This window comes from Phoenix dactylifera, chromosome 10 (genome assembly GCF_051530095.1).
Source record: "Phoenix dactylifera cultivar Ajwa chromosome 10, Ajwa_hap1_PhDact_Kaust_v1.1, whole genome shotgun sequence".
NCBI classification, from domain to species: domain Eukaryota; kingdom Viridiplantae; phylum Streptophyta; class Magnoliopsida; order Arecales; family Arecaceae; genus Phoenix; species Phoenix dactylifera.
Window position 1 is genome coordinate 18,608,157 of NC_143199.1, and position 14,401 is coordinate 18,622,557.

At 43.7% G+C, this 14,401-nt stretch overlaps 1 protein-coding gene across 1 annotated transcript; it reads right to left on the reverse strand.

The window, feature by feature from the left end:
* Nucleotides 1-3,663: 3,663 nt before the first annotated feature.
* On the reverse strand, nucleotides 3,664-4,272 carry LOC103699046 (uncharacterized). The gene has a single exon (XM_008781088.4). It carries the CDS (start codon nucleotides 4,270-4,272, stop codon nucleotides 3,664-3,666), a length of 609 nt encoding a protein of 202 aa, XP_008779310.3.
* Between the last annotated feature and the right edge of the window lie 10,129 nt (nucleotides 4,273-14,401).

A 14,401-nucleotide genomic window follows, 5' to 3' on the forward strand; every position in this document is an offset into this window, starting at 1 on the left:
TAGAGGAAGGGGCACCCTGGAAAAGCGACATACCACCCCAAAAGGTGAAGTATAGCCACCCTCCATCCGCCGGATTTGTCTTTAGCAAGAAACACCGGCGGAAAACGCTCACCGAAGTCGGGATCCCATGTGCAAGACAAAGGGACAAAAACCCGACTATGGTCCTCCATGAGTTCGGAGCGAGCTGTGCTGGGACGAGTTGTTACTCCACCAGCCAGCTGTTCACGAACTCGTGTAAGGGGAACCGCAAGCCGGCCCAGAGCGTCTCGCGATGAATCGCGATCCGACCTGGGGGCGGCCGCGTCACCCTATCCTCCGGCCCTGCAGTTTCGAGACGAAACCCGGGCTGGAAAAAGAACCGGGAGCGGATTAACTCCAGCTCCTCCCCCGACAGACTAGATCCAACTTCATCCGGACCAAAACCCATTTTGGAGAAAAACGAAATAACCTAAAGACGAAAGAGACGGGAAAAAGGAGGAAGAAGGAGAACCCCCTAGCTAACACAAGGAAGAAACCTACGGGGGGAGTCGCCGGAAATCGCTCCGAGCACCGCCGGCGAGATTCTGTTGAGAAAAAGGACGAAGGTGGAAACGGCGAAAAAGAGAAGGCAACCGAGCAAGACTCCTCTTAGGGCTGGTTTGGGGGGGTTTATATAGACCCCTCTAACGGCCCAGATCGGCGGATTTGGTTTCCACCCCCCCGTCTGGATTACGCCACGTGTCGGCCTCGGAAGCCGAAGCACCGCATTCATTCCGGACCGATGCCTCGAGCACAGAACCGAGGCGCCGTCCCATCGGATCTCGCAGCCTCATCATGGATCCGCTGCGCCGGATCGCTCCAAAAGGCGAGCAAATGCCGCCCCCGCTCCCTTCATTTAAGAAGCCCCAGGATGCGTGGAGCGCCGATGTAATCTTAGCCTCCCAAATCCCCATTCGGCCGATATGAGATTAAATGCGTCCGACCTCGAGTAATTAGCCTAATCCTCGATCCCGGACTACCGGCTCGGCTTTAAATCCCGAGCGGCTGATCCAACACCCGACCTCAAGGCGATCGACCCAATAAACCTCCAGATCGCACCGCGTGTCCGCCTCGAGGATCGACACAGCGTACTTATCTTGGAAAGACGCCTCGACTACAAGATCGAGGAGCCGCCCCATCGGGTCCTGGGGTCCCATCATGAGTTCGCCATACGAAACGACCACGAAGGGCTAAAAGGCGCAACCCCCCGTTATAAATGCTTCGGGATGCGTGGGGGCGCCGACATAATTCAACTCTCCTCAATCTCAGTTACCATAATAACGACTTCTACTTCCCGCGTCCGAGCTCGCAAGCGGTTTGAACTCGAAAGTCGGGGGGTAGTGTTGGGGGAGCGCAGCTTCCCCCCCGAGTGCATGAGAACCTTGCCATCAAAGGACTGTATGATGGCCAACCTCGGGCGGCCGAGCTCGGTGCCCGACCCCGGAACATCCGACCCGAAGAGCTTCCGACCTCGAAACTCCGACCTCGCCGCCCACCTACCGCGGTTGCATCCTGCCGAAGTCTGGTCAGGGGCCATACCCTGCCACCGGCTCCAGCATTTAATACGCATGACCTCTGCAAACCCCCGACTCACTCAACAATTAATGCATGTCCCCGACTCACTCAACAATTAATGCATGTCTCCGACTCACTCAACAATTAATGTGTATCTCCGGCTCACTCAACAATCAATGTGCGTGGCTCCCGTTATCTACGGATCCTCAGTCCTCCACGGCAAATCGGCTCGGCAGTGTTCAGTCAGCCGTGACAACTCTCTGATCCCGGCCTCACCTCCGACATCGAAGCATTAATTCACCTGATCGCGCACCAACTCGAGCGACGTGCTAAGTCGTACGGCGACCTCGCCCCATCACATCACAGGTAATCCGACCCCCTATAAAGAGGAACCCCTCCTTCTCAATGGGGGGTGGGACTCAGAAAAAAAGAAGCAGAACGCTTCTTCCCTCTTCTTCTCTCCCAAATTTAAGTCCCCTCTAACTTAAGCATCGGAGGGCCAGCGCCGGAAACCCCGGCCACCGGCTTTTTGCAGGTCCCCCATCCACGGAGGACGTCGCTCGCCGACAGATCGCCGCCCGCCAGAGTTCGCCGAAGCTCCTCCTCCTCAGCCGACGGCCGCCCCCGGGTCCAATTTCCAGCAACAATACCCAATCATATATTCATGAAGAAATACTATTTAACCAAATTCATAAATCACATGCAATCATATGCTTGATCCTAATTTTGAGAAAATACCCTATATCAAATACCATTTCATCATTTCATACTTACAACTTAAACAGTGATTTGCAATCAATAAGATTTGTACAGGGTCACTTACTTTGGATCGCTCTTGGAACTTTAATATTGTTCAGACAAATTCTCTATACCTATTGAACAGTTCAAAATATATTTTTCAGTATTCATCAATTTAAAACCCCGAATTAAACTTGAATAGATCTTAAGTCCCAACCAGGTAATTGAACTAAAATCCACTTATTCCCTATTTATTTTATTTTTATTTTTATTTTTCCCTTTTCTTTCTCTTTTCTTTCTCTTCTTTTCTTGTCCTTTCTTTCTCTTTTCTTTTTCTTCTTTTCTTCTCCTTCCCGAAGCTTCTCCTGACTCCTCTCTTCCTTCCATCGCAAAGAGAGGAGGGTGAGCTCGGGAGGGGTTGAGCCACGGCCGACCGGCTCCCGCGACCGGCTCCTGCGGCGCCCTCGGCCGTGCTCGCGGCCGACGCTTGACGCCCGCATCTTCGGCTGGCCTGCGGCCGATGCTCGTGCCGGCGGCGCTCGTGGCCGAAGCCGGTGGCCGCCGCACGCAACGACGAACCGGTGAGTCCTTGTTCCCTTTCTTCTCCATTCTTTCTTCCTTTCTTTCTTCCCTTCTTTTCTTCCCTCCCGTTTTCTTTCCTCCCTTCTTCTCTTCACCGAGACCTCCCATCCTACTAAAGAGGAAGAAGGGAACGGGGCTCCGGCCCGACTGCAGCCCCCTGCCGAGAGCCGGCAGCGCTGCGGCCGAAAGCCATGTCGGAGTCCCTTCTCTATTTTTTATTTCGGTTTGGAAACGGGAAAGACGAAAGAGGGCCTCCGTGCCATGACCGAAGACGGCGGCACGGCAGATCGACCCAGGTGAGTCGTCTCTCCCCCTCTTTCTTCTTCTTCCTGTTCCTGTTCCTTTTCCTTTCTTTTATTTTGTCATCGTAAGATAGAAAGAAATAGGGCCAAGGCTTACCTTGCTTTGGAAGATAGCTGCAACGTCCCTAGCTCCGGCATCTCCGTCACTAGTTCAAGAGTCTCTGAGGGAGGAGGAAATGGTGAGAGGGTCCTTCAAATAGGACTCCTAAGCGGTGTGCCGACTGGGATCTAGGTCGGTCAGCATCTGTCCTCCCCTCTGCCCGGCAGCTGGACCACCCATCCTCCTCTCCGAAGCAGGAGGTGGGGGCACGGCTTCTGGGGCTAGGCAGCTGTGGCCTCTTTCCGCCCGGCAGCTGGCTTTTCCTGAAGAAGGAGGTGGCGAACTCCAGATGGGCTGCCGACAGGGATCTATGTCGGCCCATCTGGCGGCCCAGGCCCAGTTGTCACATTCTTCCCTTCTTAAAAAAAATTTCGTCCTCAAAATTTACATACCTCAGTTCTTGAAGAGTTATGGATGCTTTCCGCGCATTTCCTCCTCGAGCTCCCAAGTTGCCTCCCTTTCTGAGTGATTGCTCCACTGAACCTTCACATATAGAATGGTGTGCCTTCGAAAAATCTGCTCCTTCCGATCAACGACGCGCTGAGGAATTACTTCATAAGTCAGATTTTTATCTATCTGTAGGGGCTTGTATCGCACCACATGGTGGGGATTTGGAATGTATCTCCGTAGGAGGGAAACATGGAAGACATTGTGTATACCAGACAGTTCCTGAGGTAGAGCCAATCTGTAAGCAACCTCGTCTATTTTGTTCAGAATTTCAAATGGGTCAATGTAGCGAGGACTCAGCTTGTTATGTCTTCTAAATCTCGTGACACCTTTTGAAGGAGAAATCTTTAGGAATACATAGTCACCTTCTGCAAAACCCAATTCTCTTCTTCTTTTGTCAGCCCAACTTTTTTGTCTGTCCTGAGCTGCCTTAAGCCTTTGCTTGATCAATAATACTTTGTCTCTGGTACTCTGAATCAACTTAGGGCCCAGTAACTTCCGCTCCCCGACATCGTCCCAATGTAGAGGAAACCGGCATTTTCTTCCATACAGAGCTTCGTATGGAGCCATCTGGATGCTGGAATGATAACTGTTGTTGTAAGTAAACTCCACCAGAGATATATGATCATCCTAGCAGCCTCCCTGTGGAGTGATTGATTATAACCCTATTTGATTTTGATGAGCTCAAAGCATTTGAGTATATCTTATATTATACTAATGAATTCAATCTAGTGTTTCAGCCAAATATATGTGAATGTATGTTTAATTATCTCTAGCTTTGGTTCAATACATTTTGGCTAAGTATGAAACTCAGTTTGAACCAAAGTCTGGAATTCGAGTCGACTCCGGAAGCTTTCGAGTCGACTCCAAGTGTTTCAGACGTTCTGGCACAGGCTCGAGTCGACTCCGGCACATTACGAGTCGACTCCGACTGAGAACAGACAGCAGGACAGAAAGATGAATCTCAGACCCTGTCACCGAGTCGACTCCTGAAGAATTCAAGTCGACTCCGATGCTTGCCGAGTCGACTCCAGCAAAGTGCGAGTCGACTCCAAGGAGTAACAGACAGAAAGACAGAGAAGTTGTTTTGGACTCTGAGAGCCGAGTCGACTCCAGAAGAACTCGAGTCGACTCCGACGATTGGCGAGTCGACTCCTAAAGAAGCAAGAGTCGACTCTCAGAGGAATGCAAGACTAAAAGTCAGAGAGCCAACTTCGGTGTCTGAGAGCCGAGTCGACTCCAGCAAAGTGCGAGTCGACTCCGAGGCAGTTCAACTCCAAAGACAGAACACCAGTTTTTCTGGCTCTGAGAGCCGAGTCGACTTCAAGAGAATCCGAGTCGACTCGAGGAAGTAAACCCGAAAGAAAGATCTTTGGATTTCTGAAAAACGAGTCGTCTCCAGAAGGGAGAGTCATCTCCGGACTTTGGCGAGTCGACTCCAGGTTTGGGCGAGTCGACTCCAGAACGGGACAGCACTTTATTTCAAATTTTGAACAGTGGGCGAGTCGTGTCCAGTAAAGCATGAGTCGACTCCAGCAACAGCCGAGTCGACTCTAGATCGAGCGAGTCGACTCCGATCCCAACGGACACTGTGTCAGGAGTTGCAAATTGTGCAGAACGGCCATAAAAAGGTGTCTAACAGCTAGTTTTCGATGGGGATTGCTTAAATAGCTAGAGTGAACAGTAATAGAGTAAGAAAGAGAGACTCCATTCAAAGCAAAAGGGATTTCCACCTACCAAAGCCTCTCAAGAGTTAAGACAAGAGAAAGAAGGAAGAAGTGCATTGAAGTCCATCCTCCAAACATCTTCCTCGCATTCAAGGCTCTCCTCTGACATCAGATCATCAGTGCATTCAAAGAGGAGACTCAGAGTTCGAGAAGCCCTTTTTTCCTCTTCCAAAATCTGTTTGAGGGCTTCTAACTCTGCATTATTTATATTGTTCATATTTGCTTGTTAAGAAGCTTTTTCTGTACTCTTTACAAACTGTTTTCTTGGTACTTGATTCAATCAGGGGATTGAATCAAGGTTGTTGAGGTTTGTTGGTGAGCCGAGGTTAAAACCAACGGTGTAAGGGTTCGATTGTGATCCCGAAAAAACAATCGGATGGTTCTAGTCGGTGAGCCTGTGAAAACCGACCGAGTTCGTTGTGATCTTGTAAAACAACAAGTTGGGTTGTGAGCTTGTAAAACAACCGGCTGTAATCCGAGGAATTATAGTGAACTCCCAAGTGAAGCTTGGGGAGTGGACGTAGGAGCAAGGGTTAGCTCCGAACCACTATAAAATATCTTGTGTTTGTGATTGTTTAATTGTCTCTCCCATTCCCTTCATCCACTGCATATAGTAAACTAATTAATCCACTTGCAATAAAGTTTAATTAGTTACTCATTAAGTTTTAATTTGCAATTATTACTTAAAACCCAATTCACTCCCCCCTCTTGGGTTGTCTTCTTGGGCAACAAGTGGTATCAGAGCCGGAACTCTTCTACCAAAAGAGTAAAAGATCAAAATGACAACCCCATTTGGATCCTCTCATATTGAGGGGCAATCCACCCATAGACCTCCATTCTTTAATGGAACCGACTACTCCTATTGGAAGGCTAGGATGAGGATATTTATCCAAGCTCAAGACTATGAGATTTGGAGCACCATAGTTAATGGACCTTATATCCCATCAATTTTTGTAGAGGGTGTTACTATACCCAAACTTGAAAAAGATTGGGATGACAATGATATTAGGAAGGCACAACTAAATGCCAAAGCAATGAATGTGCTTTATTGTGCCTTAGACCGTAATGAATTCAATAGAGTCTCTACTTGCAATTCTGCAAAAGAGATATGGGATAGACTTGAAGTGACCCACGAGGGCACGAATCAAGTAAAAGAATCTAAAATAAACATACTAGTTCATAAATATGAACTATTTAAGATGGATTCTAATGAAACTATTACTTGCATGTTTACTAGATTTACTGATATTGTCAATGGCCTAAAAAGCCTTGGCAAAAATTATACTAACAGTGACCTTGTCAGAAAAATTCTTCGATGTTTGCCAAGGTCATGGGAGGCCAAGGTAACGGCAATCCAAGAAGCCAAGGACTTGAACAAGCTTCCACTTGAGGAGCTTCTTGGATCTCTGATGACACACGAGCTCACAATGAAACAACACAGCGAAGAAGAATCCTCTCATATGAAAAAGGTAATAGCCCTCAAATCTACTTCTTCTAACAAGGATTTATCTTGCAGTAGCAGCAGCGAAGAAGAAGATAATGAGGGAGATGATGATGAGGTTCTTCTCGTGCGAAAGTTCAGAAAATTCATCAACCGGAAGAAGTCTTTTCATCAGAGGAGAGGTCCCTCAAGTTCCTACAACAAGGATAAAGGTAAGAAAAGGAAAAATGAAGAAATCGGATGCTATGAATGCAAGAAGCCGGGACATTTCAGAGTTGACTGTCCCTTGCTTAAGAAGAGCAGCAAATATAAGAAAAAGAAAGTCCTCGTCTCTACTTTGTCGGACTCCGATTCATCATCATCATCATCGGATGAGGAACAAGAGGAAAAGGCCAACATCTGCTTCATGGCGAATGAAAATGAGGTAACATCTGAAACACATTTAGATTTTATCTTTGATGAATTGTATGATGCATTTAATGAATTAATGGATGAATATAAGACTATAAATCTTAAGAATAAAGAGCTAAAACTAACCAATCAATCTCACTTCCATAAATACGATAAATTAATTAAGGATAAGGATTTTATCATTAAAAAAAATTTAGAACTTAAAACAAGCAACCAATTGTTGATTCAAAAAACTAATACCTTAATTAAAGATAATGAAAAACTAACCAAGGAAATTTCAGAACTTAAAAAAGATAAACAAACAATAAGAGATAATCTCACAAAAGACTTAAACATTCTAAAAATAGAAAAACAAAAGCTAACAAAAGAACTTGAAAAATACAAATCTTTTGTTGAAAAGTTTACATATAGTTCTAAAAAATTGAAAATGATACTTAACAATCAACGAGCTGTGTTTAATAGAGCTGGTTTAGGGTATAAACCTAAGAATAAGCAAAAGCTCCTTAGTAACTTTTTTGTGAAAGCAGGAAAAAGTAAAATTAAGAATATAACCTGTTTTTGCTGTGGAAAAGTAGGACATAAAGCTAATGTGTGTGACCATAGGAAAGGAAAAGCTAAAAAGAAATTTAAAAAGGTTTGGGTTCCAAAAGGAACCAACATTACTAACCACGAAGGATTCAAGAAAACTTGGGTACCTAAAATTGTATGATTTCCTTGTGTAGGAGTATCTTGCAGCCAAGATCGACAAAAACTGTTGGTACTTAGATAGTGGCTGCTCAAGACACATGACGGGTGACAAGGAGCAATTCTTCACCCTAGAGCCTAAAAAGAGAGGTGCAGTGACATTTGGAGACAATAATCAAGGTCATATCATTGGTATAGGTAAAATACAAATCACCTCCTCAACCTTTGTTGATAATGTACGATTGGTAGATGGTCTTAAGCATAACTTACTTAGCATAAGTCAATTATGTGATAGGGGTTTTGATGTTCTGTTTAAACCAACCCTATGCATCATAACCAACACAATTGACAATAGCTTAGTATTTAAAGGAATAAGACATGGAAATGTGTACGTAGTAGATCTTGAAGATCTTGCCAAAAATAACTCATGCTTAGTAGCTAGTGATAGTAGGGCTAATGATACAAGTTGGTTATGGCACCGTAAGTTAGGTCATGCAAGTATGGATACAATATCAAAACTAGTTAAAAGAGATTCTGTAATAGGTTTGCCAAAACTAAAATTTGAGAAAAATAAAATTTGTGAAGCATGTCAATATGGCAAACAATCTAGGAGCTCTTTTAAATCCATAAATTGTGTCTCTACCTCTAGACCTCTTGAACTACTACACATGGATCTATTTGGACCAACTAGAACCACAAGTCTTGGTGGAAACAAATATGGTCTTGTTATTGTAGATGATTTTTCTAGATATACTTGGGTCATGTTCTTAGCTCATAAAGATGAAGCATTCTCTGTATTTAAGAAATTTCATAAGGAAGTAACTAATGCAAGAAATGCTTCAGTCATAGCTATTAGAAGTGATCATGGAACGGAATTTGAAAATCATCTATTTGATGAATTCTGTAGTAAAAAGGGGATAACTCATAATTTCTCTGCACCTAGGACACCACAACAAAATGGAGTTGTAGAAAGAAAGAATAGAACCCTAGAGGAAATGGCTAGAACCATATTGTGTGAAAGTAACCTCCCTAAGTATTTTTGGGGAGAAGCCATTAACACATCATGTCATATCTTAAATAGAGTTTTATTGAGACCCATTATAAAGAAAACACCTTATGAACTTTGGAGAAATAGAAAGCCCAAAGTAAACTATTTTCATATTTTTGGATGTAGGTGTTTCATTCATAATAATGGCAAAGATAACTTAGGTAAATTTGATTCTAAATCTGATGAAGGTATCCTTTTGGGATATTCTACATCAAGTAAAGCTTATAGAGTCTTTAACAAAAGAACCCTTATTATTGAAGAGTCTATACATGTTGTTTTTGATGATACTAATGATATCTCTTCTAGCAAGAAAGTAGCTCTTGATGATGATGTAGAAATTCTTGAAGAAAAAATTGATGAGATGACATTACAAGAAGATGAACCAAAGCAAATTGGAGAAGCATCAACAAGCCAAGAGGTAATTGTTGATCATGGGCTGACTAAGGCTTGGAGGTATGCTCATGGGCATCCTAAGAAATTAATTTTAGATGATCCATCTCAACCTGTTAGAACTAGAGCATCTCTTAGGAACTTAAATAATCATCTAGCATTTGTCTCACACTTTGAACCTAAAAACATAGAAGAAGCTGAAAATGATGTAAATTGGATAAATGCAATGTAAGAAGAACTAAACCAATTCACTAGAAACAAGGGATGGAACCTAGTTGAACGACCCACTGAATACTCAATAATAGGAACTAAATGGACATATAAAAATAAACTTGATGAAAATGGAATCGTGATTAGGAACAAGGCTAGACTAGTAGCAAAAGGCTATAATCAAGAAGAAGGTATAGACTTTGATGAAACTTTTGCTCCTGTAGCTAGACTTGAAGCAATTAGATTGTTACTAGCATTTGCATGCTCTAAAGATTTCAAACTATTTCAAATGGATGTAAAAAGTGCCTTTTTGAATGGGTATATTAATGAGGAGGTGTATGTAAAACAACCTCCTGATTTTGAAAATCATCAATACCCCAATAATGTGTATAAATTAAACAAAGCACTTTATGGTTTGAAACAAGCTCCTAGAGCATGGTATGAAAGACTTAGCAAATTTCTGTTAAACCATGAATTCTCTAGAGGGAACATTGATACAACATTGTTTTTAAAGAAGAAAAACAAAGATATGTTAGTAGTTCAGATTTATGTAGATGATATTATTTTCGGTGCTACTAACAATCGCCTCTGCAAAGAATTTGCTGATCTAATGCAGAGTGAATTTGAAATGAGCATGATGGGAGAGCTGAACTACTTCCTTAGGCTCCAAATCAAACAATCTAAAGAAGGCATCTTCATCTGTCAAGCAAAATACATCAAGGAGATGCTTAAGAAGTTTGATATGGAAGGAAACAAGTCAATCAGCACATCCATGAGTTCATCATGCAAACTAAACAAAGATGAATCAGGTAAATCAGTAGATCGAAAGATGTATAGAGGTATGATAGGATCTTTATTATATCTTACTGCAAGTAGACCTGATATCATGTTTAGTGTATGCATGTGTGCTAGATATCAATCTAATCCTAAGGAATCACACTTAATTGCTGTTAAGAGAATCTTTAAATACCTAATAGGAACAAAAACCATAGGCTTATGGTACTCTAAAGATTCGAGCATAAACTTAATAGGGTACACTGATTCAGACTTCGCTGGTTGCAAACATGATTTAAAAAGCACCAGTGGGTCATATAAATTCTTAGGAGAAAACTTAATCTCCTGATTTAGCAAGAAACAAAACTCGGTTGCACTATCTACGGCTGAAGCCGAATATGTTGCTGCCGGGAGTTGTTGTGCTCAAATCTTGTGGATTAAACAACAACTTGAAGATTATGGCATTAAACAAGATAAAATTCCCATTAACTGTGATAATACAAGTGCCATTAATCTAACTAAAAATCCAATTCAGCATTCAAGAACTAAACACATTGAGATAAGACATCACTTCATAAGAGATTATGTACTGAATGGTGATGTGACACTTCAATTTGTTTGTACTGATGATCAACTTGCTGATATCTTCACAAAACCTTTGAGTGAAGATTGATTTTGCATACTTAGAAGAGGGTTAGGAGTGATTGATCCATTCTAGTGATACTCTCCTCTAGTTCATAGATTTTGAGGATTAGTTTATGTTGGACATAGGATTTCTTATCTATGATCATCAAATCAGTTCTTAAATCCTAGATAAGCTCATAACTCTCTCTTTTGGCACGAAAATAACAATATTTTTGGTTGTGTGCCAGAGTTCGAGTCGACTCGGACATATCTTAGAGTCGGTTCATGGGGGAGTCGACTCGCGCATATTTGGGAGTTGACTCGCGGTCGAGTCGACTCGCGACTTACCGGAGTCGACTCAAGGTCGGAAATCCGATTTTTAACCCTAATCGAAACGTTTATTCCTCACTTCTATTCACAGCCGACATTGTTCCAAAACCCTAGAGCCGTCTCCGAACTCGTCTCCGACCCAGTCTAGGTCTTCTTCGTCGAGTTTTTCTTCCTATTTTCCGTGTCCTTCCCCGTCTTTAGGTCAAAATGCCTAGGAAGGTCATTGTCCCGAGCCGAAAGAGACCCGTCTCTGCGAGCGGGGCCGAGCGACGGTCCAAGGCTCGGAATGAACCGGCGAGGCCACCACCTCCCGGTTCCTTCCCCGCCTAGGCCGGTTCCCTCGCGCTTATGCGCCGGGAAGGTTGTCTCTACCGGGAGGCAAGTCAACTTTGACTTCCTCTCCCGGGAAGGGTTCAACCTAGGGCATCACCTTAGGGCCCAGGGTTTAGAGTTTTTCTGCACACTTGACCTCCCTACCTATCCAGGACTAGTTAGGAAATTCTATGGTACAGTCGCACGGGTCAGCGGGGGTATCCAGGGAACTGTTATGGGTGTCCCTGTTTTCATCTCGGAGGATTTCATTGCTCGAGTCCTCCATCTCTCGAGTGAGGGGATTGTTCCCACACACCCCTCTGATAGGACAGAGGCCCTTACGGCCATCTTAGGGAGTCCACCCTTGTCCCCTATAGAGGAGGTGTTCGCAAATCAGCTTTCGGCTGAAATGCGGCTTCTCCTTAGTATCATCTCTAGGACTCTCTTCCCAAAGACTGGTAGGTTTGACTTCATTTCCGAGAGAGACCTGGCCTTGATGTTCTACCTCCTCTAAGACACTCTCATCAACTTTCCAAAACTCATCTAATACCTTTGTGAACCCCTAGACAAACCTAGGCTGAGTCTCCCCTACGGTATGTTATTCACTCTGATATTTAGACAGTTAGAGGTTCCTATCCCTGAGGGGGAACCCTCTCGCTCACTGCGTTTTACAGATTGCATGGGTGAGGGGACCTTTCACCGGATGGGATTCCACAAGGTAGGGGGAGTCTGGGTTAGGAAATCATCCACATCTTCTGACCCTACCACTCATCACTCCCCTAGCCCTGACCATGACCAGGACCACTATACAGATCCTCCCACCTATCCTTCTACCTCTGGTCCTACACTTACTGAGCCCTCCACCTTCACTGCCCCACCTTCTCAGCAGCAGCCTCTGGAGGTCCGGATATCTTCTGAGCAGCTCCGAGAGTTGCGGCAGGAGATAGTGAGGGATCTGAGAGATGATCTGCTAAAGGAGCTCCGAGGTCCTTCGAGTGCTCCCTCCACCGAGCTAGTTCCCTCCCTGGCAGCAGTAGCCGAGATGACTGCGCACTTGAGGGAGGAGATATCCAATGTGCGCAGCCTGGTCCAAGCTCAATACTGGAACATGAGTGACGTCAAGGACGACACGAAGAAGATGCGAGACGGCATCAGACATGAGCTAGGGAGCCAGAGCCAGGGTGCAGAGAGACTAGCCCAAGCACTGCTCTCCAGGTTGGACACCCTTCAGGCGAGTGTGACCGAGCTTACCATGACACAGTCTAGGGCCACCTCGGAGATCATCAAGCAACTAGGGAACATCTCGGAGGGGATAAGCTTAGTCTTGCAAGTGACTAGGCTTAGAGGAGAAGCTTCATCCTCCACTGCAAAGAAACCCTAGTGTAGCTTTGTTTTCAATCTTATGATGTATTTGTTTTCTATACTTGTATTTTTTTTACAATTGTACTCAATTCAGCATCAATACAATGAGTAGACACTTTTTTACAAACTGTGCAATACTTTTCTATGTTCTGCACTTCTTTTTGCTATGATGACAAAAAGGGGAAGAAAATATATTGAATTGAAATGTAAAGGAAATCATTAAAAAGAAAATTCTTAAAGCAAAAATTAATTTGTTCTAAGTGGATTCGATACCTCGAGGCTCATTATCTCTCTGTTGGGGCTCCTAAAGGAGTAATCTCCAGAATCTATTCAAGGAATATTCGGAGATTAGTTGAATCATACTCAAGAACAAATTGTCAGATTTTCCCTCTAAAACAAAAAATTTTTCAAGACATTAAAAGAAAATTCAGGGAATCTAAACAAAATTGAATGCATATGTTGAGGGGGAGAATCTAAAATTTTAAGAAAGCAAATTCATTAAACACATATAAGCCAAACAATTGATTGCATGACATGAAGGCTTATATAATTCCAAATGAAAGGGGGAGCTTTAACTTCAGGATTTACTGTTTCACACCTTTCAATTTTTGGATAAATTAAATGACTAGACACTTGAATTCATTTCAAAACTTTTTTATAAATCTCCTTTTGGTTGAGCAATTCACTTTACAAATACTTAATGTTTTGTCATCATCAAAAAGGGGGAGATTGTGGAGTGATAGATTATAACCCTATTTGATTTTGATGAGCTCAAAGCATTTGAGTATATCTTATGTTATACTAATAAATTCAATCTAGTGTTTCAGCCAAATATATGTGAATGTATGTTTAATTGTCTCTAGCTTTGGTTCAATATATTTTGGCTAAGTATGGAACTCAGTTTGAACCAAAGTCTGGAACTCGAGTCGACTCCGGAAGCTTTCGAGTCGACTCCAAGTGTTTCAGATGTTCTGGCACAGGCTCGAGTCGACTCCGGCACATTACGAGTCGACTCCGACTGAGAACAGACAACAGGATAGAAAGATGAATCTCAGACCCTGTCACCGAGTCGACTTCTGAAGAATTCAAGTCGACTCCGATGCTTGCCGAGTCGACTCCAGCAAAGTGCGAGTCGACTCCAAGGAGTAACAGACAGAAAGACAGAGAAGTTGTTTTGGACTCTGAGAGCCGAGTCGACTCCAGAAGAACTCGAGTCGACTCCGACGGTTGGCGAGTCGACTCCTAAAGAAGTAAGAGTCGACTCTCAGAGGAATGCAAGACTAAAAGTCAGAGAGCCAACTTCGGTGTCTGAGAGCCGAGTCGACTCCAGCAAAGTGCGAGTCGACTCCGAGGCAGTTCAACTCCAAAGACAAAAGACCAGTTTTT